At 37.1% G+C, this 21,826-nt stretch overlaps 1 protein-coding gene across 5 annotated transcripts in view; it reads left to right on the top strand.

Annotated features, from left to right (window-relative positions):
- LYST (lysosomal trafficking regulator) overlaps positions 1-21,826 on the top strand; it is an 87,976-nt gene that overhangs the window by 35,113 nt on the left and 31,037 nt on the right. For all 5 annotated transcript variants that reach the window (XR_015708184.1, XM_087774509.1, XM_087774512.1 and 2 more), the window contains exons 11-25: positions 63-172; positions 1,244-1,667; positions 2,921-3,065; positions 3,885-4,058; positions 5,729-5,889; positions 7,326-7,516; positions 9,092-9,337; positions 10,993-11,166; positions 11,699-11,848; positions 12,462-12,599; positions 14,709-14,907; positions 16,198-16,329; positions 19,265-19,901; positions 20,371-20,548; positions 21,445-21,614. Coding sequence is in view for 4 of the 5 variants with exons in the window: in XM_087774509.1 (XP_087630635.1) it covers positions 63-172; positions 1,244-1,667; positions 2,921-3,065; positions 3,885-4,058; positions 5,729-5,889; positions 7,326-7,516; positions 9,092-9,337; positions 10,993-11,166; positions 11,699-11,848; positions 12,462-12,599; positions 14,709-14,907; positions 16,198-16,329; positions 19,265-19,901; positions 20,371-20,548; positions 21,445-21,614 (3,229 nt within the window). In the remaining variant the exon portion in view is untranslated. The remainder of the gene's footprint in view (positions 1-62; positions 173-1,243; positions 1,668-2,920; positions 3,066-3,884; positions 4,059-5,728; positions 5,890-7,325; positions 7,517-9,091; positions 9,338-10,992; positions 11,167-11,698; positions 11,849-12,461; positions 12,600-14,708; positions 14,908-16,197; positions 16,330-19,264; positions 19,902-20,370; positions 20,549-21,444; positions 21,615-21,826) is intronic.

Here is a 21,826-nt window from a genome sequence, read left to right on the forward strand (position 1 = left end):
TGAATTTTTAAAGCTTTTAAAAAATTCTTTTCAAGAATATTATTTTGTTGTCTTATTTTTAGCATGTCAGATGGTGCTGGTAGACCTGTTAGTTTCCTTGATGAGTTCACAGACATGTTCAGAAGAGCTAACTCTTCTTTTGAGGATATTTTTGGAGAAGACACCTTGTACGGTATGTATGGAGTAACACATAAGCAAAATTCAGAGGCTTAATGAGAAAAATAAAGCAAAAAGAAAATCCTTTTGTGCCCAACTATTTTGGGAAATAAGGAGACTGTAACGGCAATGTTCTAACTGATCAGAACAAATAAAATTCGGTATTTGAAATAATTCATTCTCAAAACATGAAAAGGAAATACGAGATAAGAAAAGAGAGGGTTTTGAAGTGTGCATTAGAGTTCTGGGAACTCTCTTTAGTACAAGAAAACAAGATTCCTCTTGAGGAGACTGACATTGTGGTTATGGATGACAGGGCATTGTAATACTGTAAAATTTGAAGTCATTCCTTTAGTGTTATAAAGCATCTCACTATTTCAGGAATGCTTTAGCAGCAGGAATTACTTTCAAAACTGTCTTTAAGTTGGTTTGTGTAACACTGGAATCTACTGTTTGTGTGGGATATACCGCCGAAATACCTATCTGTTGGTTTGTGTGGGAGTCTAGGGAAAAAAAACAAGTGGAAGGAATTAAAAAGTACTGTGGAGTCTGAAATAGTACCAAACTAAACAAGGAGACACAAATCAATTTTTCAAAGGTAGCTTGCAGTAATTGGCTAAGTAACTAGAGAAACTTTTTGGCTTAAGGGCTCAGCTAGTTTTGCTACAGATTATGCAATGACAAAGTGATGGCCTATGTGTGTATGCTTAAGCAGCCTCAAACATGGGGTAGAAGGTGTGGTCTTTTGTTGAGATATAAGTTAATCTGTTAGCACATGACAAATGCGAGATAAGGTTGTGCAGTGACCACCTGCTGTGGTTCAGCTGATTCCTAAGCATGATAACTTGAAGACTGATCTTCCCTGACTAAGTCCCTGAAACTATTGGGCCATAATTTGTTGAAGTTGCTACTTGGTGCTGCGTAAATGTGTCAGTTTCGATATGGAAGCCCACCTCTGGGAAAACATGAATCAAAATTTAAATGAAGAGTGGGGTTCTGTTTAGTTAGATGACACTTGACTACATGGTGTAAACAGTTTGATTTTTTTTTTTTTTCCCTCCTCATTTGTTTGGTTTATTTCTTCTAGGAGATACTACTCAAGGGTGTATTGAAGATTATAGAAACTAATATTTACATGAACCCATTACAGTACCTTGCCTTCCCTTTGCTACACGGCACAAATTTGAGTAGTAGTTCTTCACAAAAGTCTGCTAGCACTTCCAACAGCAAAACTGCTGGACTATTAAAAAAAGCAAAATTTTCACAGAGTAAGAAAGAGGCAGATGGTGAAAATTTGAGTCACCAGCTGCTTTCTTCTTGGCATGTAGCCCCAATTCACTTGCCTTTAGTTGGACAAAACTGTTGGCCACACATGTCTGATGGCTTCAGTGTCTCACTGTGGTTTCATCTGGAGTGTGCTCATGAAGCAGAAAATTCAACAGAAAGGGCGAAAAAAATGAAGAGAAGAAGCAGACTGGCAGCTGTAAGAGAGAACAGCCTTGACAGCGCAGGTGAGGATATAGTACTTTCTGCTTCGATTTAGGTAGCACCGAAGGATTCTGGTTACAAGTATTACTAATCGATGTGCCATATAAAAAAGGTTGAATTTTTTTCTTATGGTGGATATTAAACAGGACTGGTGGCTTTGTTGACTTTTCTTTGAGTACTGTGTGATATACTTAAAGATGAAACATTTCCAGCCTTAGTTCTTAAGTTAGATTAATGCCTGCTTCCTTAGAAATTTAGTATTCGCATTGAATTTGTAACTTCAGTAAAATGTCTTTATTTCATGTTATGCTGAAGAAAATATTAAATGCTGCAGCTGAAAAGTCATGGGAAAAGACTGCTCTCAAGTTTATTTGGTCTCATGTATTGGTGAAGCAAGTGGCTTTTGTGTTCTTTCTCTTTAATAGAGAGGTAGCAGATCTTTGATTTAGGATTTAAATATTGGAACTCTTAGCTAAAAGATGCTCTGAATTTATCAAGTCAGAGCCTGAGGCTGACTCAATATAAATCCTCTAACTTTCCTTGTGTGTGTGCCGTTGTCAATGTCAATAGCTGTACATTTCTCTGTTTCTACTTTTGTAGAGACCTACCTGCTCTCAAAGTCTTTTGAATTATAATTTGCAGGAGGAAAAAATCCTTAATTTATTTAAAATGCCACCCAATCACAACACTTGGAATGCCTTTCACTGTACTTTTTTTGACTGTATTTGAATAAAAGAGGGGAAACCCCACCCCTGAATATTGGAACTCACTAGAGCTGCTTTTGTTAGGCCTGTGCTTTTGCTTGGTAAAGTAAAGTAAAAATATTGAATGCAAGATCATGCTTAAAGGGTAGTATGATTTGTGAAGAAAAATCTAAAGATCGCTTGGTGCACACTAAGACTGCCAGTTCAGCATAGGAATGTAATACGATGTGGCCTGTTGAAAGCATCATTGAATTAGAGTGTATTCAAGCTTAGTGGGTTTACATGATTACAAACAAAAACATGTGAAGTGCTGAGTTAATGTCAAGCTCCTCTGTTTCAGTATATGAGACCTAGATGTCTGAAGACAATTGCACATACTAGCTCACTGGGGGTGGGGGGTGGGGGGGTGGACACCAAAAAACCCCACCAAAACCACAACCAAAAAAAACCCAACTAAACAAAAAACAATTCTCTGCAGTACCACAACTATTTCTTTTCACACTTGACAGCTGGTAGGACAGGCATTGCTGTTGTATTGTATTGTAATTGTGTATAAACATTTATATTTCTAGAAGAAATGAAGTCTATAGGAATGGAATACCTAAGCCTGGGAGATAAACTTGTTGAAGATGGCTGTATTCATATAATTTCACTGGGTTCCAAAGCATTGATGATACAAGTCTGGGCAGACTTGAACACTGGAGCATTCATATTTCGGTATGGTGTATAGTCCAAAAGCAGTCTTGTGAACGTACGTATTATTACTTCCAGTAGCAGCTTCCAGAGAATACTGGTGGAGAGTAGAGAACTAATTTCATTGTAGAGTCATGTTGCACACTGATGGCAACATCAAGGAAGTTTATTGCATACAGATCTACAGGATTACTTGCTTAAAATGTTAGTCTCTAGTCTTTCATGTTTCATATAGTTATATATAAATACTTGCCCAAAGTAAGATGCAAGATCAGTCATAAACATAATGTAATGTAAGGTAGCAACTCAAGTATTAATGAAATGACACAATAAATGTGTGAAGATAAGCAAAAGCTTTTGTAGCTGTAGGTTTTCACACCTCAGGCATGAAAATTGCTGTTATTTAATACTTACCACGACAATCTTGGTTTTAATCTTCTGAACACATTCTAGCCCTAAGTTAGTTCTCATAAGTAATGTATCCTTAAAATGGGTCTAAAGCTGCAATGTTAGAACACTTTTTTTCAGTGTTCAAAGCACCTGCATTTTTTCAATAAACTGAACTTAACTTCTCTGTAAAACAGAGATAATATCCTTACCTTAAACGTAAGCAGATTCATGCAAACAAGTTATTTAACTAAGTTGAAACCATAATGTGAGGATTTCCCTAGCTTATGTTACACACTCCAAATATAGCATCGTGATCAAAAAAATTACCTGTGAAAGTTAAGGAATGCAATCTCAAAGTAACTGAGGCCAAAAAACTATGGATTTGGGGCTTAAAATACAAATTTGAAAACACACACAGACACACTTGTTTTTCCTTTTCTGTGGTTTTCGTAGTATGTGCATGGATCCAAACGATGAGATGAAAGCTGGTCTGCTGGCACAGGCTGAGTCTCCACAGAATGCTTTCCTTCTGGGCAGGTGGCAGCATTTAGCAATAACATATCTGCAGCAGCCGGAAGGCAAGAAAAATATCCATGGAAAGCTGTTGCTGTGGGTTTCTGGTCAGAGGTAAAGTATACATCAGTTGCGCCTAGATATTTATCTTATTAAAAAGATGTTCTTTGGTAGGAAAACATCTGCACTATTTTGGTGCAAGCTGAAGTTATGGTTGAGTAGTCTTCTGGGGGTAGAAGAGGGGTGTCTTACACTGCTAGAAGTTCCCCAGAAATGTCCAGAATGGTCTTGATTGCTTTGAGAATCTTCAGTTCATACCATGGACCAATGCAGACATCAATGTTTTTCTTCATCACAAATAAGTGAAAAAGGTAAGTACTACAAGATTTTGAGTAAGATCTGAAAAAAGGGTATGGCATGAAGTTAGTAGTAGGCATAATGTCTCTGGTTAAGTTAAGAATCTGAATTAAGGAGGTATAGTTCAGGTACTGGCAATATTGTTGAAAGTAGGAATGAAGAGATGGAGAGAAGCCAGTCATTTTGCTTCACTGACAGAAATGAAGAGAGGAGAAGCCAAAAAAATATTTCAGACAAGATCTGACCCAGCAGTGGGAAGTACTGCTTCTTCCACTGAAAACTTAAGGTCCGTGTTCCTAAATGAGGTGCCTGATGCTAGGTTGGGTGGGCCTGTCCCTGCATGAACTATCCACTGGTTAGAGAAAAAAGAATTTATTAAATACCACAGTTTTTAATCCTTTTTTCCTAAAGTCCAGACTATGAAGACTTCCTTTGTGTCCCAAATACGAAGCAGGTGGTCAAAATACTATGTTTTAAAACAATTATATGGGTCACAAAAACTCTTTACTATTCCTCTAGAACTTGGTCAGTAAACAAGCAATGTTAAAGACATTCCTAAAACTCTATCTAGGAAAAAAGCCGTTGCACAGTTTTTCTTCCTGCAGTTAAACCTGGAATTGTAAAGTATAATACTTGTTTCACTTTGTTCTTGAAACTACATGGAGTTAATTTTTAAGCAACTTGATTTCCTCCCCCCATTGTTCAGTCAGTGCATGGTGATATGCAATAAAGTGCAAATATGGAGATACAGGGGAAACTAAAAATACTACAATGTTCTGCACATGTGCAGTTAATGAGGCCCCTCTATACAGAGAGTTAGTTGTCAGTTTTCTAATAGTTAGGCTCTTCCAGGAAGCTTCAGATGACCTTTACAGTCCAATTGGTCTGCTTATGTAAATGCACATACGGTTAATTGGATGCTTTCTGAAAGCATCTGGCTGTACAGCAGAGTAGCTCTGACAACATTCCCTGGTATAAGTAAATCCTCAACATGATATTTTCCAGCATATGTGAACCACAGTTTTCGTGATGTGCATTAGCATATTCAAAGGCCTTTGACTTTTAGGAATAGTAGATACTCTTGAAAAATGGTGATATTTTAGACGTGTGTATAGTGTTATATACAGTTTCTTCTTTGAGGTCAGAGGGAAGGAGGAAGGAATTTCAGATCTAGGAAATCTTGACTGGATGGCAGCCCTAGTTGGGACTCTGTTCCTCTTCTGTGCAGTATTTGAATACATACATTATGTAACTGAGTTTTAAGGTGCCTGGAAGTTGAAGATGGCTTTAGTAATTTAATGTTGATAACAGCAGAGCTTCTCATCTACTAAATATTAAAATCAATTTTAAGCCTGAGCTGAAAACCTTAGGTAGCAATTTTGATCACTACTTAATATTTAAACTTGTTTCTTTATATGCATTTTTAGGAAATGTGAGATTAATTTAGATTATGCACTACCAAGGAAATCAAGCTTATCATCTGACAGTAATAAAACATTTTGTATGATTGGCCATTGTACATCGTCTCAAGAAGAATTGCTTCGATTGTCGGGTAGATGGGATCTTGGAAATCTGCTTCTATTTAATGGTACTTTTGTATGCTTTTTTCTTGAATATCTCTTAATTTCCTCTTCCCCCTCCAAGATGCAAGGCTTAATTTGATTTTTTTTTTTAACATGCCAAGCTTTTATAGTAAAAGCAGTAATACATTCTTTACCAGCATTATCAGCATCAGGGAGAAAGCAGGCAAATGTTTCAGTATTGGGTACTTCCTAATGTGTTGTTCTGCCACTATTCTCTCCCTTTCTTTTTAGTGCATGATTGGCAATTCCAGTTACTTCAGTGTTTCTTTAAATTTCTTTAAATAATACCTTGGGGGTAGGGGGTGGAGAGATGGTGGTACTTGCTGTGGTTTTTTTTCTCAAAGGACTCAGTCTCTCCCAGCTGGGAAGTTGATTTCACTTACCTGCTTCTAAACTACTAGTTTCAGATTACTTAAAGCACATTAAAAAGTAAACAAAATCTGAACCACCAAATACTGAGTAAAGCATGCTTATTTCTGAAACTGCTGAAGTTACTTTGGGGTGTTCTTAGATGTATAATTCTCCTCCCTCCTTGGAAAGTTTTGTCCAGGGCTTCTGGGTGTTTGCTTAGTGCTGAAGGCTGGAACCCTGCTGGTCATCATCTGGCATTTCGTCATGTACGGTGGCCCGGTCAGGACTACTACGCAAATGAAATCAGTTTGCTGGGGTGTGTGGTGTGTGCGGGTGGTGCGTGTGTGTGTGTGTAGTATATTTTAAGCATCTCGCCTATGGCCTGCACGTCATAAATGTAAGCTCCACTTGGTGAATCTACGTGGTCCGATTGCTGCGTGCCTACAGCCAGCATAATTGATGTATCCAGAGGGCACTAGATTTACTGCTATGCAGCTGTCATCCACCCATACATCACAGACTTGGGTCCTTCTGGATGCTTCTTTTGAATTTGCTTTCTCACAAGCAGATGATCTGAGATGTGCTGTCGGGAAAGGGGAGGGAGGTTCATTTGGCCTTCTACTTCCTACATATTTTTTTCCCTCCCTATTAGTTGTAGTGATCTTTTATTGCTGTTGCATCCTTCTTGGTCACTCTACTCAACTCTCCATGATGTTGTAGCACATTGTTGCTATCTGTAATCTTGCTATGCTTTGAAAACTTTGAGAAAGCTTGGATAGATGACTTTTCAGTTTTAAAAAGTGTAATTGATGATTCAGAGCTGTTGGTCTTCAGTTCATGCAGATAATTTTCCACATTTGGTTTCAGTTGTCTTTGCCACTGAATTGATCCGGCCCATGTGATGTGTCAGAAGTCACTGATCTACAGTAGCTAATAGGAGGCATTGGACTGTGCTGTTTCTCATCAGCAGGCCCTACAAAAGCCAGCCAGCGATCTTCCTTGTAAAGTCTCTGATGCAGTCTACTAGCCACTGTATGAATTTTACTTTATTGTACACTAAAGAGCTAACAGCTTCTCTTCTGGGTTTTAGGTGCAAAGATTGGACCAGAGGAAGCATTTTACTTATACACATGTGGGCCGGACTTCACATCTGTAATGCCTTGTAAATATGGCAAAACATGGACTGATTGCTCGAAGTACATAAGTAAAGAGATTCTGCAGTGTGAACAAATTAAGGAGCTCTTCATGGCAAAAAAGGAAGTGGATGTTGGGCCTTTAATTGTAAGTTTCTACTTAAAAGTGGTTCTTAATCTCTTAGAACTGATTGAGAAACTGGGAACACATTTCCTGCTGTCTCCCAAAATGCTTCATTTTCTCAAAGCAGGCAGGAACAAATCCAATTTTCATTAAAAGTACTGGTTCTGTCCATCTATTACAATGGGAGTTGAACTCCACATAGGGTGACTGTTTCATCTTGCTGTAGTTTGGATTCTGACAACTTCTAGATGTTCCAGCATCTATAATATTGCCTATTTCATCTATCAGAGAAGCAGCCATCTCCCAAGGTGTATTAAGCACCTGCCCTAGGATGAATAGTAGCTCTTCTCTCTATTAGTGTAAAGGTAGCCAAGGACAGCTTAGTTAATCTTTTAACATTAAAACTGAGGGAAGAGAAAGGAGGATTTATCTGGCTTTAACAGAAAGCAAAAGACTTCATCCCAATTCTTTGAGGGTTTTGAGAAGAAGTAAGTTTGCATCAAGTTTGGCTGAAAAGTCATTTTCCAGCTGGCAGAACTTAGCTTTGCACATGTTCCCTGACTGAAACAGCCAGATGCAGGTGTAAGTATAGTTACACTAGAAAAAGAATAAAATAAAACTTCCTTATCAGTGGAGCCTGCCATATTTGGAGAATTGTCTTCATGTACTGGTAATTCCTGCTGTATGAATTGTTTCCGCTAGAGGGATTTTTCTGATCTTGTTCTACAGCAGCTCTGCAGCTGCAGGCAAAGGGTCATTCTGTCTGGATGTGATCCTTGTAAACCACGGTACTAAATTCTGAATAGGTTAAGGAGGCATGAATGGAATAAGTAAAAGGCCTAACAAATCAGTCATGCAACTTTTAAGCTTATTTTGCCTTACAAAACACCAAGTAACCAGAGAGAAGAACTATGTGCTCAAGTGATGAATTAATCTCTGCGCTTTTGCATAGAATGCAGGTGCCTTAAATGTAATTATTTCTTTGTTTTAAATAAATAACTTCCCAGATATGATCATTTTTCACTTTCTGTGAAAATGAGTTGGTTACTTTCCATACGAGCTTTGGTTTTGCTCTAAGTCTCTTCATCAGTAAGGAAACTTCTTCTATTGAGATCCTTTTTTGTATGGCAAAGCTGATTAAAGGATAGACTTCAAATGAAAAATTGGAGAGATTTTGGAAAAAATAGTTAACTTTGTTTTGAACTCTCCACTTTAAAAAGGGAATCAATTTGCCCAGTACCTCTGTATGCTCATTTTCATTTAACTTTGTCAGTAACTTTATTTTTATGCCAAATAGTTGTAATACCTCTTCAGGTGATAAGAGGGGTATCCTTGGTGGTATTTTTTTAGTGCTTTCTTAACTTTTTGTGCTGTAGCTGTTGCATACACTTGCTAAAATTTAGGAATCCTGTTGCATTTATGTGCGCATGCATCCACACGAAACTTAAGAGCATGCTAATGGTAAAGTAGAAATGAACTGCCGAAGTTGCTGCTATGTGGTGTTAGGTGGCTTTTGTGTGTGTGGCTTTTTGTGTTTTGAGGGTTGGGGTTTTTGTACTAAATTTTCTTGAAAAAATTTATAAATTTCTCTTGTTTCAGGAGAGTCTTGCTGTTGTTTATACCACGTGCTGCCCTGGTCAGTATACCATATATGAGCCTGTTATTAGACTAAAAGGTCAAGTGAAAACTGTACCTTCTCAGAGACCTTTCAGTTCAAAAGAAGTTCAGAGCAATGTATTGGACTCTCATCACCTGAAAACACTTCAGCCTGTTGAATATAAAACTCTTCAGGGTATACTACATGAAATTGGAGGGACTGGTGCATTTGTTTTCCTCTTTGCTAGGGTAAGGGGGCTGGAGGAGGGGTTGCATGTATGTGTTCTCCCATATATATTTTTCTTTGTATCTTGGGTAGCAAATCACATATCGTAGCTGCCTTGCTGTAGTACGTATGTGTCTTCTTTTTTCTTAAAGAAAATCTGTGGAAAATACCTGTGGCATAACACAGACTGCATCATACAGGTTGTCTTAATTTGGAAACAATTGTAATTCTATTATGTAATTTTTTTATAATATTTCTAGGATGTAAGATGTGTTACGTTCTGATTTAGAGATGGGGCTTCTAAATGTCAAAAGATTGTTTTTTAGGAGTGTCGTAAAACTGATCATATTTTTGGTCTCTGATTTGTAAAGGCACTTAAATTCATTGCATATCTTTAACGCTTTAAACACAGGATATTTACAATGCAAGTATGAATAAATGTAAATAAATGTAAAATTACATAGTGCGCAGAGCTTTAATTTTATCTAATAAATAGTGAGAGCTTTTTTGAGAGAACTGTTCAGCCATGTTCAAAGGCTTATCCTGTCTAAGGAGAATTGTCATTTCAAAGGTATTATGGTTATGAGCCTTAACTTAGTTACTACTCAGCTGTGACCTTTGCATGGAGAGGCTAATATTTGTGCTAAGAGTCTCTGAGTACCACAGTTAATTCAAAATACTAATGTAGGCCTAACACTTGTTTGGTTTGTATGCCTCTGGCAGTGGTAGTGTTCTGAAAGGTATGTGGAGAGTTACCAGTGTGCGTTAGACTAGCGACAGTCAGGTGCTCAGGCTTCTGGTTATGAAGACATTGCCTGCTGTAATTTTAACATTGATAGTGAAATGTGAGAAGAAAATCCTTATTCATGTTATTGTGTTATGTACGTAAATTTATGCTAAGTACATGCTACAAATCCTGCTGTAGGCTTTATTTGCATCAGTAAAGCAAGCAAACAATAGGTCAGCTGTCAGACAATCCAGGTATACATGTGTATAACGGTAAATGCAGCAGAATTAACAGGTACACAGCAGGGAACCTATAGGAACTGAAATTCCATTCATGTGGGATTTCCTTCTTGGGCATTTTTGGTAAAAACACTATTTGCTCTTTCTTGGGATTCAAGAATTGTAGGAAGCAAAGAGTGAAGAATGGTCCATGGTCTTTCATCTATCAAATTGCTTGTTTCTTTATGGACAAAATAAAATTTAATGTTTGACATTTCCAGGTGGAGATAGTCTAGACCTTCAGGAACCTTAATTTAAAGCTTTCCTTAAATATTTCTGAAACATACTTTTCCAGGGCAAACAACAGAGTTTATTCTTATTAGTGGCTTATATATTTCATGACCTTGTGACTTTGTAGTATAGCAAGAATAAATTGGTGCCTTCTACTTAAATTTTATTTAGAACAGATTTTTTTTCTTAAAAAGGGATTCTTTTAATGAGACTTCCATGATCTTAGCAGATCATCATTTACCACAGTAGGAATTATCACTTCAGGTATGATATCTGAATGTACACACGTGGACAAAAATGAAGGTTATGTACATAACCTCAAAATCTTTAAAACAGATTTAATCCGGAAGTTATGATTCAAGACAGCAGCGAAGCATTTTTAAAGCTTTTTTTCTAAATGTTTCTCATTTAAACTGTTTTATTAAATTTGCCTTTTCTTCAGGTTGTAGAGATTAGCAGCTGTGAAGACACTCAAGCTTTAGCACTACAACTTATACTATCTTTAACAAAATACAATCAACAGAGAATACAGGAGATGGACAATTGTAATGGTTATTCTATGATTCATCGAGTATTGATCAAACCAAAATGCATTGTTGGATTTTGCATGCTGAAGGTAGAGTGCTCTTTAAACCTGATGTTTTGTTCAATGTTAGCACCAATTTAGAAACTACTTTGATTTTAATTCCACATTTGAAGCTGTCTTCACAAAGGCAGAGCAGTGATTTGGAGCAAGTTTGGTCTAGGAGTGTTTTGTCTTGAACTAGAAACTCCGGATAGGTAAGGGGAGAAAAAGGAAGTGCTGAAAGACCCTGACTTCAGAGGAGATGGGGGATGAAGAAAGCAACTTTGTTTCTCTGAGAGCAGAGATCTTCAAGTAAGCTTAAACTCATAAGCAATTAATAAAAATATTTGAGTGCACTTGAAAATCTTTTAAATTTTTTTACTGGTATTATAAGAATGAAGCCTCTTAAATGCCTCCAGTGGAGTTTCTGAACTCACTAACTGTTTTCAAAGTTGACCAGGTAGATATATGCCTTCCCTATCAAGAGTTTAATGTCTCTTTAAAGATTTTTTTTTTTATAAATTGGGTAGAACAACTGTACTTCTTTGTGCTTATGACATTCAAATATTTCCCTCTCTTCAAGACGCTCCTTGAAGGATGCTGCAGTGATGAGATTCTCTATGTAAATGAAAATGGGCAATTCATGCTTGACACAGATTCTACTGCAGTTATCCAAGATGTTCAATTGTTAGAAAAGCTGCTGCTCGACTGGAAGATATGGTCTAAAGCAAAGGTAATTACTTTCATTTTGGAAAGATTTTAAGTCTAAAAGTCAATATTTAAAAAAAAAAAAGTGATAAAGTATTACGAGGTCTGAAATCAATTTCTCCAGTTAGATGTCAGTAATTACTAACATTTTCTAAAATTAATGGCCCTTATTTTTCTTTGAATAGCTGGTAGTAGCATCAAGCTCCCATTATCAATGATGCAGGTAGCCTTAGTGTATTAAATTCTGTGAATGTCATATGTAAATGACTTGTTAGTTGAATGGATTAATTTTTTAGGGAAACTTGTTAAGACTGAGGAAGACCTGCTTCTCTCTGGAGTTAAGTTGTTGAAAATAACCATCCAGTGTTAATATAGCAGAGTATACGAAACTAGTTTTGGACAAGAAGTAATTTTTTTCTAGCTTAATCATTAAAATATGCTTAATTTTCTATGAGCATAACTTTTCTGATAGTTTCTAGTTCTGACTTGACCATTTGCAGTCATTTAGTTTTCTTCTTAGGTGCAAAACTAAGTTGACTCGGTTATGTTCCTAAACTGTTTGGGTTTTTTTTATTCTCAGTGTATAGACTCAGAAATATATTTTTGAAGCCATGTTCCTGTTCTGTTTTGTTTTTCAGCAAGGTGTTTGGGGAACTCTGTTAGCAGCTCTAGAAATCCTTATCAGAGCTAACCATCACCAACAGATGTTTAACATTAAACAGCTATTGAAAGCTCAAGTGGTACATCACTTCCTGTTAACTTGTCAGGTTCTGCAGGTACTTTCACTCTGAAATTGTTTTGTGCTTGGCAAATACTCAGTTTTCCCTGCCTGCTCCCCGCCAAGTAAAGAGACTAAATGCTATAGAAAAAAACCCACTTCAGTAGACTGTCCTATGTGCTTCCAGACCCCTTTCGTCGTCTTCAACAGGCATTGTTGCTGTAAACTGATACAGTTCCCTGCTGAGTGCTCTACTTACTGCTGGACAGAAAGGGCAAGAGATTTTAACCATCTGGTACTATTTGAAAACCTAGACACTAGGTTACTTGCACAATCCATACCAGTAGGAGCTGAAACAAACTGTGACCCTTTTATAAAGACCTGAAATGTCTCTTACTAGTTCCCGAGATGTCTGTTACTAGTTCAGGTCTTCATTACTGAAAAACGCAGATACTGTGCAAGTTGCAGAAACTGTCCATCCTGTATCTCACCAGAGCTAACAGGGCAACTGGCCTGTAGCGCTCAGTCTGAGCACTTCTCTCAAAATCTTGATCCAGTAGTAGCTTCCTCCATGGCATGGAGATAGCTGTTCTGAAAAGGACTTTGGGGAAGTGCTTCAGCCATTTGATAGCCACTTCTTAGAAACATGTTTTTGAAATGGTTTCCTGCTTATCGTACATATCTGTTTGTGAAAATACATATTGTAATCCTAATCCCTTTTTTTACACTGTATTTTCTATCATACATTCCTTTTTATTCTGAGTTTCTACCACATGAAATGCATTTACGGTTTTTCCCTCTTTTAATGATTTCAATTTGTCTTTTAATTATTTTCATTGCTGTGAATTTTAATTTTTTTTTTTGTGGTATTTCCTACTTTTGGAACTTTAGTGGTATAGTTAACTTTTAAAATTGTATATTAATGCAAATGCATGGATACAGAATGTTGCATGGTATTTTCCCTGGCTTTTACACGTGAATACAAACACTAATATACATACCTATTGGGGAAAAAAAAAATTTCTTAGTTAAAAAAAACTACTCAAATCAGTCAGCAATGATTTGGCAATCTTTTGGGAATGATGGAATGGAAGATAAAACTATATAAACCATTCTCTTCTAAAACCTCAGTTAAGTCTCAGTGAAGGTGCTTGGGTACCAAAAAAGAAGTGAAATTTAGAGAAGTTAGAAACAAGTTAATCACCATGCTCATGTTACAGTGAGGCTTCCCACAAGTTTCTTGAAGTCCTGTTCTAAAAATCATTGTTCAGTTATCAGACCTGTTCAAATAGCCATTGTCAAACTATATAGAATGCTTGATCAAGCAGAAATTATAAATATAATTATCAATGAAATCTCAAATGTGTATGTTTATAAAAATTCCATTGAAGTGGAAGTACAGAAGACCCAGTGTGGCACTGTTCAGAAAGTTCTTAATATGTTTGAAATGTTAGTATCAGCAACTATTTTAACTTCTATACAAATATCATAGAAACATAGAATGGGCTGGGTTGGAAGGGACCTTAAAGATCACCTGGTTCCAACCCCCCCTGCCATGGGCAGAGACACCTTCCACTAGCCCAGGTTGCTCAAAGCCCCAGCCAGCCTGGCCTCGAACACTTCCAAGGAGGAGTCATCTACAACTTCTCTGGGCAACCTGTTCCAGTGCTTCACCACCCCCATAGTGAAGGGCTTCTTCCTTAGATCTCATCTAAATCTACCCTCTTTCAGTTTAAAGCCATTACCCCTTGTCCTGTCACTATGCTCCCTTGTAAAAAGTCCATCTTCAGCTTTATGTAAAATATGTAATACAATGAAATAAATATGTAGTACAAGGACAGTAAACTACACTTTCCATGGTGATTCATGTCCTAAGGCCCCAGCATTTCAAGTCAGAGTAGTGTAGCATGCAGATGATAATTTTCTAAAAATAAACTTGCATAACATCTGCAATATTTTGTTTGTGCCTAGGTTTTGAGTGTGCTGCACTTGGGTAACATTGAGTAGGTACAGTAGTTCCTCTCAAATTAAAGAATACAGGCTTTATTACTTAAGCTTTTTTTCTTGTCTGTTCTTCTGCTACAATATGACAATTTAAAAAAAAGGCAACAAAACTTTCCAATTAAAAATATAAGGAACTTATAGTTGTGCTGCTCTTCCTTTCTAGGAGCATAAAGAAGGACACCTTGCATCCCTGCCTCGGGAGGTTTGTAGGTCATTTGTGAAAATAATTGAAGAAGTACTTGGATCTCCCCCAGACCTGGAGTTGCTGACACTGGTCTTCAATTTCCTCTTAGCAGTTCACCCTCCCACTAATACATATGTTTGTCACAATCCTACCAACTTCTACTTTTCCCTGCACATAGGTAGATATGTCACATTTAACTAGAAATAAACAATAAGATAAAAATCTAGTCATAAATGAATATCTAAAAACCCCTCTCTCACTCTTATAAATTACTATTCTATGAATATATTCTTTGATTGCTATATTGTAATAATTATATAAAAGATTATCGAACTATTGGGTCTTAGTAAAATAAAAGTAGTTTACAGTATTGAGAGACATTATAGTTAGACTTTGTTTGCTTGGCTTACTTGCAGAGGTGTCTTCTGTTTACAGCCATAGATAATCCCTCTGGTGATGTCTTTAACTTTCTTTAAAGTTTGCTGCTAAATGGAATGCAGAACATTAGCTGCCTGTATAGACACGTTTGCCTGTGGGCGAATCTTAGAGAAAAACATCTAACTTACCTGTGAATGAAGCTTTTTCAGAAATATGTGTATATGGTCCTGTGTCCATCTCTACTTTCTTGTTTCCTGTTACTGAATTCCTAGAAAAAGAAAAGGCCTGGGGAGCATTTTTAGCAAATGATCAGTTGCGTTGCAAGACGTCATTGGCAGGCACCATCCGTGCATTGCATACAAGTTACTGAAAGTACCTATGTGCTTTTCGGGGTGCAGATAGAGTACAAAAGCTGTCTGTAATGTATCTGTATTAGATGATCACTTTGGCAAAATGAGTGATATGGGCTTTAAAAATTCTTTCTTGTTCTTTTAAAAAAAAAATGAGAAACTGGTAGATGTATAGTTCATGCTTTTAATATTAGCATTGCACAACTTTAGCCATAACTTCTGTAAACATGGAAAGCATCATCCAAGTTTGAAATGTTTTCTCCTTTTGCAGATACCTGTGTACCTCCACTTTTAGTAATCAGTTTCAAAGGCAGTACAGTTGTTTTAATCTGTATCTATCCTCTAATACTAGTAGATGTAAAATTCTGAGTAAGAGTAGAATGCACTTTTTGGTACTTTGAGCCTTATTAGGTGAACCTGTTTGAGAACAGTCGCCTGTTTTTTGACATGGCAAAAAGGCAAAGTTATTACTTCTCATATGGCTGCAAGGACCATCTTTAAATACAAGTACTTTAGAACAGCATAATATTTTCAGTATTCTGAAGTAAATTTTAAAGATGTATCACTAAAACAAGAAATTGTTCTCAAGTGCTTTTTCTCAGATGCACTCAGTTGAGCATTTCTCATTAGCCTCCAGTGATCAGCTTGAAATGTAACCTGGGTATGATGAGCCTAAATATATCGAGAATGCAAACTTAAAAAGCTTTTATGTAACTTTTCTCCTTATCTTTTCTTTCTAGATGGCAAAATTTTTCAGGAGAAAGTTGAATCGCTTATGTACCTGAGAAATTCCAGCAGTGGTGGGAAGTCAATAGACAGTTCTGCGTTTGTGATTACAACTCCAACTGGATTTACAGCTTTACCACTGGGAGGTAAAATAATGCTGGAAAAACAAGGGCATTAAGACGCAGTCCTTTGGCAGATGACTAGAGTGCCTTAAAGTGTTACTGTCCAACAGATATTTTTTACAAAGCTCCCCCTGCCCCTTGGAGCTTGATGACTGAACAGCAGAGTAAGAAGGATGGAATTGAACATGCTACCTAAACTGCTCTTCATTCTCAAGTTGAGACAAATTGCCACATTGATGGCTCAGGCAGTGAAGTGGACCAGATAGCTGAATAATTTCTTCTGTTAAACAAACCTACTAGAGATGTATGAGAATGCCTTAAGCAGGCAATAGTTGAAATAGTGAGCCATAAGCAGCTATCCTATCTGTGCAAAAAGTGTTAAGCTGATACTTTTCTTTATTTGTGCATGATTGTTAACATTGATCTAAATACAGTATTAAAGTGTTTGCATTTAGTTATACTGCAGGTATATACACTGTTTCTACATGATAGAGGGTGGGAAAGTATATCTTATAAAGAACAACTTAGATACCTTGATTATATAAACTAAAATTGAATAGTTTTCTAGAAACAGTCTCATTATATAGCATGCTAAACAAGTTGAGGTCTATAAAGATAACTGCTTCAGTCAGTTTTGAATTCCTCTGCTATAGATGCTGAAATAGTGTGAAGTTATTAGTTCAAGCTCGTAGCTTTTTTCAGTTTGCATGCTGTCAGTGTGACCTTTTTTTACCTCATTATTGGACTAGATCTTTAATCATACTTCTTACAGATTTGCGTAGGCAATCAACAAGTATCACCTGTAAAACAAAGGCTAAAACATATTAACTTATACCTAAACCTTTATTTAAGCTCATTGACAATGAGAAATAAATTCTAAATAAAAATGCATAATCTAAGCAAGTTTACCAATATATACAAAATAGAGATCAGAGTAACTTGTTTCCACTCCTAACTTAGCTGCTCTATGTTTCAGATCATGTGTGACTTAGCTGTATGCTGTGCATCACTGATGTAATACCTTTTACAATTGGTGTCTTGTTGCTACTTTGCTTAGAAAAAGCAAATTGAGTCTTCAAGCACTACTTCAGTTGAAACAGTGTTAGTTCAAGTGTCTTTTACTAAAAGCAGTGATATGAAGAGCAGACCACAGTACTAAATTGTGTATGGAATTAGTCATTCTCCCATATGGATTATATATGAAATCTTATTCTTGTAAACAGAGTACTTTTTTACATCAACAGTACCAAACTGTTGTTCTTGAAGAAAGATTATTCATGTGTGCTAGAAGAACACTCAACGTAAATTTTTGTGAAAATAGGTGTTTGAGTGTTTGTGGTTCTGAATTTGAATTTCTAAATTTAGGTAAAATACTTGAAATGGTATGTTCGTTAGATAACTTGCTACCTGCATGTGGGTTTGCAGTTTGTTGCACTACTTGCTAATGTGTGTGCAAGCTTGGCTGTAAGACTGTTGCAGCTATGTAGATCCTTCCTGTTGTCTGAAGGCCAGCTTGATCTGGCTATGTTTGCACGTGTGTATAATATATTTATGTAGTTGTTTATATATATCTGTTGTGGTTTAACCCCAGCTAGCAACTAAGCACCTACGCAGCTGCTTGCTCACTCCCCCACTGGTGGGATGGGGGAGAGAATCGGAAGGGCAAAAGGGGAAAACTCATGGGTTGAGATAAGAACAGTTTAACTAAACTAAATAAAAATAGAACACTAGTAATAGTAATAATACCAATAATAATAAAACCAAGTAATAATAGTACAATAGTAATACAAAGCAAGCGATACACTGTACAATTGCTCACCACCTGCCGACTGATGCCAGCCCATCCGCCAAGCAGCGATCGTTGCCCCTCCCCCGGCCAACTCCCCCGGCTCATATACTGAGCATGATGTCATGTGGTATGGAACAGCCCTTTGGCCAGTCTGGGTCAGCTGTCCTGGCTGTGCCCCCTCCCAGCTTCTTGTGCACCCAGCAGAGCATGGGAAGCTGAAAAGTCCTTGACTAGTGTGAGCGCCACTTAGCAACTACTTAGCACTACTTAGCAAGAACCAAAACATCAGCGTATCATCGACATTGTTCTCGTCCTAAACCCAAAACACAGCCCCATACTGGCTACCAAGAAAAAAATTAACTCTATCCCAGCTGAAACCAGGACAATATCTTACTCGTTTAAAAAAAAAAAATTCCTCATGCATCATCGTTGCATTAATACTAATGGGTGCATAGTTTTCAAAATACTTCTGAATGAACAAAATCTCCTTTTCCTAGATGAACAGAAAGCTTCCTCTACCAGTCTGGTATACAGACTTCTTTCCCTCTTAAAAATATATTTTATGAAAGACATCTGTAACGTGTTCTGAATGTGCGAGTGGTTCAGGTCAAAATGTGTGCTTAAAAGGAAGCCCTGTTAAATAGGCAGTGATTTGGTATAAATCTGAAGTACACGTAAAGCCTTAGTACAAAAGGGTTGATGAATAGTATTTCAGTGTCTACTGAAACATGTTGGTCAACTGGACCTCTTACACAAGAGCTCCAAATAGAGTAACCTGCTCTATTTGATGCTGCTTTGAGCAAGGAGGTTGGGCGAGACAATCTCCAGAGGTACCTTCCACCCTCAATGATGCTGTGATTCTGTACAAATTCCTGCTGAGGGTTAGTTGAAAGGATCATAATGTAAATTCAGAAACTCCAGTATATATGCAAAAATTATTTTGCATTTTATGTGTCTTTCAGATTTGTGACTTGCTAAATACATGGCTGCATAGTAGTTTACTATCTCTACTTGATCAGCCATATCTGAGCTATGCCAGATGTTGAATCAGTTTTGCCACATAAAGTTAGCTTGGGTCATCGCTGTGTTAAATGTACGTGGAGCGTAGCAGTGAGGGAAAAACTTGTTTCTAGTGTAAAAGGAATGCTAAAGATATCCTTATTTCTCCAGGGAACACTTCCAACGCTAGTGTACAGCAGAAGATAAGCTCTCAGGCACCTAAAAGGCTTTGCAAAAGCTTACCAGCATCTCCTACTTCCTCACCTCAAGTTCATCGAAAAAGACTAACTGAAAGAATGGGAAGGAGCGTTGATGACCTGCAGGTTATTGGCAAGCGTGGCTACATTGATCTCCAGGGTAGAACTGGTTTTGTAGGAAGTTCTGAAACCATAAAGAGAGTACAAGAAGAACTCTTTCTTAGCAGTTGTGAGTCTGCAAAAACAGTTTGTGACTCAGAGTTAACATCTGCCGAAACGTTTGAAGATACCACAAAAGAAGAGGAGTTATCTGAAAATACATTTGAGAGTAAAGAAGCAGATGCAGACCTGAAATGTAATGAAGGTGGTGATGCTACAGCTGAGCCATCGTTACGTCGTCCAGACAATCTGAAAGGGCTTCCTTCATTTCAGAAGAGTCAGGGTAATTTTGTAGGGTTGGGCCTAGCATTTTCTGTTCATGGAGGATCATCAGCTATTGGACGCTGGCCAAGCTTTGCTGACAAGAATGTACTTCCTGAAGACTGGGAGAGTCTTGCTTTTTCTTCAGCTAATGAGAATGCCCAAAAACTGTCTGAAAGCCCTGATGACAGGTAAGCAGATAAATAAAATAATAAATTAGCAGTAGCTTAATATATGAGCTTTAATTTCACAGTTCTTGGTCTTGATTACTATTCTACAAAAATGGGAAGCCTGAAAATTGAGTGTTTTCAATGGCTGTCAGAAACCAATTCATTAAGATTTTAGTCTATAAAACTGCGTTGTTTCAATTTTTGTTATTTACATAGCAAACTTTAAAAATCAGGAATTTTGCTATCTATGGTATGAGCGGGAACTTTTTATGCTAGCTCACAAAAGATCTTAAGCAAGTAGTTCTGGTCAGATTTTTTTGCTATCTGCCATCCAAAAATGAGTAATGAAGAGTAGTAATAGGAGTATTGGAGAAATGTTTGCCAGATTTCCTCCTCCTCCCCCCACAAGAGTAGCTAACAATTACGCATTTTTTTAATGTTTCCTGTTGTAGACAATAAACTGTGGTAAAACATATTGCTCTGCTTTCAGATGTACAGAAGACTGTCTTGTGCTTATCTGTTGTGGATTATATGACCTCTTGCGTGGAGTTCTCCTAATCCTACCAGATATCATGCTAGAAGATGTGATGGACAAACTTATCCAACCTGATTATCTTATAGTTCTTGTGAACCACCCATCTCCTCTCATACAACAAGGCGTCATTAAAGTAGGCCTATATAAAACGTTTTCAGCTAAAAAGTTGTGAACTAGTGTAGTTAACATGTTGGAAACATGAAGTTTTGATAATATTTTTTTTTATTTTGCTTTCTTCAGTTGTCGAGGTTTACTTCTGAATTTTATGATATGGTTCCACCCCCACAGATTTAAAAAAACAAAGCAAACCACAAATATAGAATCTTTCAATAGATAAATACAGTCTGTCATCTAAGCCAGAGGGCTTTGGAGCATACGACAGCATTAGTGATTTAAATGGAAGCAACAATGCAGAAGTTGGTGACCATCTCTTCAAAATTAAATGCACGATGCACTATGTTAAATTAAGGTGCAAGCAAAGTTTTGACTTCTAACATGGCTGACTTTCAGTTATTCTGGGGCCACACATTTGTGGCCTCAAAATGTTTTCAGAGATTTTTGTAGTATTAACAAGGACAATGTTCCTGGATGATAACATTATGTAGATTAAAAACTTCGAGTAGATTTGTATTTTGATTTGAAGAAGAATGAGATTATATGGCTTTATTAACAAAATGGTAAAGAAAATGGTGCATGCACTTGCATACACACCGAAGTGTGGGATTTAACAAGTATAAGAAGTTTGAATGTATTTATGTATGCATTCTGTAACTGGTACATGTGTTTATTTCATCTCCTTCAAACTTGACTAAAAACCTAGGGGTCTTCAGATGGAAAGGATAAAGTCAGCTGTCAGTTGTAACAAGGGCAGTGTAGATTGCAGTTGCAATAGTGTAGTTGATGGTTTTTAATCTGGAATTTTTCAAAATTTTCATTTCAAACTGTTCAAATCATAGACAACAAATTAACTTTCAAGGGAGTTATATTGAGCGTTTAATTCTTACATCATAATTATGCATTTATTTTTAGTTGTTGGATGCATATTTCAACAGAGCAAGGAGGGAGCAGAAGGAGAAATTCTTAAAGAATCGTGGCTTCTCCTTGCTAGCCAACCAGCTCTACCTTCACCAGGGGACTCAGGAAGTTGTAGAGTGCTTTATGGAAATGCTCTTTGGCCGCTCGGTTGGCTTGGATGAAGAGTAAGTAATGCTTTGCTTTTGTGTCCTGTAACTTAATATTTGAACTACAAGCAGCGCACTTTGCTGTGGAGGCAAGGATGTGATAGCTTTCTAATTCCTATTCTCTTCCTAGTAGTCAACGACTATTAAAAGTTCTGTCAAAACTGTTCAGAAATGTTTTGCTTGTAGCTTTAACATTTAAATGTATTAAACTTCTTATGACTATCGTATGG

The sequence above is a fragment of the Nipponia nippon genome, unplaced genomic scaffold (assembly GCF_047370975.1).
Source record: "Nipponia nippon isolate SJK-2023a ecotype South Korea unplaced genomic scaffold, ASM4737097v1 scaffold_4, whole genome shotgun sequence".
NCBI classification, from domain to species: domain Eukaryota; kingdom Metazoa; phylum Chordata; class Aves; order Pelecaniformes; family Threskiornithidae; genus Nipponia; species Nipponia nippon.